Source organism: Acanthisitta chloris, unplaced genomic scaffold (assembly GCF_000695815.1).
Source record: "Acanthisitta chloris isolate BGI_N310 unplaced genomic scaffold, ASM69581v1 scaffold8051, whole genome shotgun sequence".
Taxonomy (NCBI): Eukaryota; Metazoa; Chordata; class Aves; order Passeriformes; family Acanthisittidae; genus Acanthisitta; species Acanthisitta chloris.
The window spans coordinates 48,282-51,657 of record NW_008656417.1 but is presented as its reverse complement, the minus strand read 5'-3'; the positions used below and the strand labels follow the sequence as shown (position 1 = coordinate 51,657).

At 39.0% G+C, this 3,376-nt stretch overlaps 1 protein-coding gene across 1 annotated transcript in view; it reads right to left on the bottom strand.

Annotated features, from left to right (window-relative positions):
* Window positions 1-552: 552 nt before the first annotated feature.
* The window catches only part of PLEKHA7 (pleckstrin homology domain containing, family A member 7), a gene marked incomplete at its 5' end in the record, with an annotated part of 50,829 nt that continues 48,005 nt past the window's right edge, over window positions 553-3,376 (bottom strand). Inside the window, 2 exons of the mRNA XM_009084321.1 lie at window positions 553-706; window positions 1,528-1,661. Coding sequence (XP_009082569.1) covers window positions 553-706; window positions 1,528-1,661 — 288 coding nt within the window. The remainder of the gene's footprint in view (window positions 707-1,527; window positions 1,662-3,376) is intronic.

Genomic DNA, 3,376 nt, shown 5'->3' with positions numbered 1-3,376 from the left:
AAATTATCACTTTTAGTAATATATTGCAAAGGATCTATTAATTTCCAGGCATCAAAGCAGAATTCATGCATGGCTGTCTTGCTATGACCTCTAACCCTGGTCACCAGACAGAAACATTTTACAGGGTCTTTTCCAGCTTGTTGTCATACAGCTCAAGCTGCAAATGATTGTACTGTAATCTTAACCATTGGACCAGGGATCCTTCTGTCTTGATTTTTTTAAAGTCACAGATCGATTTCATTTAAAAAAATTAATATAGGAATATCTAATATAATGATAGAGAATTCAATTAAAATTTTCATATTTTTTTTAGCACCATGAGTTAGAGCAAGTTTCCAGGTTCTGAACTTATTGATCATACTATTTTGCCCCCTTCATCCTGTCCAATGGAGGCCAAACACAACGTCAATCCTTAGTCTCTTTACATTTGTTACTTAGACACACTTTTCACTGTTTTGAATATGAATGACCAACACTCTTATGCCAGGAGTTCAGCAACAACCCCACACAACTTTCGAAGCTAGCAAGAAATAGCTGTTATTTTGTAAATAACTAAGCATTACCTGCTACCTCCTTGCTCCTCTGAGAGGCTTCAGAAGCCAAAGCGTATGATATGGTAATGATGCGCTCCTGCTCTTGCAGCTGTGAATCTAAATCAATCGAGTTGTGTTTGTCCTGGGCAACAGTAGGCTGTAGATTGTGCATACTAGTGGGAAAGTGAAAAACAACATTAACATTTGCAAACATAAAGAATCCACTAGCTTGAATTCACACAGCATTTTTCTGATCTCATCTATCAAGCTCCATATTTTATTGCTGTTCTTTGAAGTACCGTTGATATTGTATGTAAATGCCGACGGCACACGAAGAAAAATGACACAGCCATTACATGTTCAGTCACAATTTCTGCATAGCCTTAAGTACATCTGAAAGTCCTTTGTTGGAAATATGCTGTTTACATGAAAGCACTACAAAAAATACTGTTTATTTGAAGTTGTTAGTAAAATTTCTTGCTAGCGCCCAGAGGAAAAGGCAAATAACCTGGTGGTCCTCAGGCACAGCCTCTTCAATTGCCTTCCAAAGAGACAGCAGATACATGACATATTAAATTCTTGAAACTGAGTGTTTCAGCTAACTCTACATTAGCTGTCAGTCACCAAAAGCATTCTTGCACAACTCCAGCTCTCTGGAGAAACTTGCTCTCACGCTGACTCTTCTGCTTTTGTCCAGATTTGTGCCCCTCCTATCTCCTCACTCTCATCAACAAGTTGCTTGGTAAGGACTCACTACTATTTTAGGATTGTCTGAACAAGAAAATGGACATACAACAAAATTACCATTGTCACTTCTACCCTGTATTAAAAGCAGCTTTAAGTATGCTACATACATTCTGAGTGCACTTTCTAAAAGCCGCAAGTTACGTTTAGATAATTCAATAAGAATTAAGACTGTTGTGTGAAATTAGTTCCTAATGTTTAACACCAGCCTCTATATAAGATTTGGGGAAAAAAAACCCCAAAACCTGACCTTGATTTAGTAAGAATATTCTTTATCTTTTCTGCTTTACGCTGCCTTGCTGCCAGTTCTTCTGTAGAAAGAGGCTCCTCTGGCTCCAGTTCAACATAGCGTTCTGGAATTAGGACCTTTTCAGGCTTTGACAACTGTGGAAAGAAAGCAATCAGCAAGTTTTTAACAACAAAGACTTAAAATTGAGATAAATTCTCCTCAATAGGAGAACAGAGCAAAAAGAATAAAGCATGGATTTTCACAGCCAGCACATGTACCTGATGCTAAACACTCCCTCTGGATATGAGCTGATGCCCTTTTAACGGTGTCTTTTCCAGCTGATTCATTTTACTTTAGAAGGCAGATCGAACAAATATTACAGGGGATTACAAAAGAATTCAGAATCAACAGGGACCTTTCTTCAGCTCAGACTTAGAGCACAAAGTAGGACACTGCCTAAGGCTGTTACAATAGAAGGAAGCAACCACTACGAGACCGACAGAACAACCTGAAATGTTAATGTCACAATATTTACATCATGGCAGTGAGGACTTCCTACAAGTGAAAGGAAAGATCACCTTAAGTTTTATTCCAGGGTATCATTCTTTTGAGACTGAATAATCTTCTTCTGTGAGGAGCAGAGGAACAAAAAAGGCAAGCAGAAATACACTACACTGTGCAACTGTAAAAATACATTGCAGAGATGTAATTCTGTCGACTGAAAATTTGAATATGATTGCACAAAAGCTATCAACAAGTTTTTGTTAGGATCAGTCACTTTGTGGGAAGTTTTCGCTCCACGGAAGAGATCTAAATCACCCAACTAAACTTCAGGTTACAAATGGACTTTGGAAACCAATGCTTATCACACAGAACAGACTGCTGACAAATAGAGCATGTGGGAATAAATAAAAAGAAGTAAAGGAGAACTACTTTTTTCTTCTTCTCTTTGGATTTTTGCTCAAACATTCATGAGGCAATGAGTTTTCAAAATTCAAAGTTTTCAATAAAAACAGCCCTAAATTTTTTTCACTACTGAACTCAGTTCATGCTAATCCAATTATTGATGCAAAGTGGCCTGACCTAACCCTCAGTGATTAGGCTGAGTAATTCACAGGCAATCATAGGCCCAGAGCATACAATACAGTCATTGGCACTGATAACCGTATTAAAATCATGACCTCAGATTTTTATACTTCCTTTACAGGAAACTCAAAGCCAATGTTTCCTCAAATAATACTCATTTTCCACTATACTTCCTTACTTTCAAATCCAACTCCTCTCTGGGGTTCTATATGTTAGGAAATGTTTTTCCCTGTCAAGGTGTTCAGGCACTGGAATACGTTGCCCAGGGAGGTGTTGGAGTCACCATCCCTGGAAGTGTTTAAGAGGTGTCTGGATCTGGTGCTGGAGGGTGTGATTTAGGGTTTGGGGGTTAGAGAAGAGTGGCAGGTTAATGGTTGGACTTGATGATCTTCGAAGTCTCCTCCAACCTTGATGAGTCTATAATTCCATATCTATAGCTTTGTTTCTTTTTTTAAAAAAAAGTAGATATCTATCTCCATACTATAACTAGGTAGATCAGCTCATCCTGCCACTTTCAGAGTAACAAATTCAGTTAACATGTGAACAGCAGATATTTGCCATAAGACACAACTGAGTATGTTTCCTCCTGAGGCACAGAGGTACCTCAAGTACATAAACACCTGCCACATGAAGAGGATGGCTACATGAAATGGGAAAGGACAAAAAGGCCAGGTTAGATGTGGCCCTGAGCAACCTCGTCTCAGTGGGAGGTATCTCTGCCCATGGCAGGGGGGTTGGAACTGGCTGATTTTTAAGGTCCCTTCTCAACCAAACCGTCCTCACC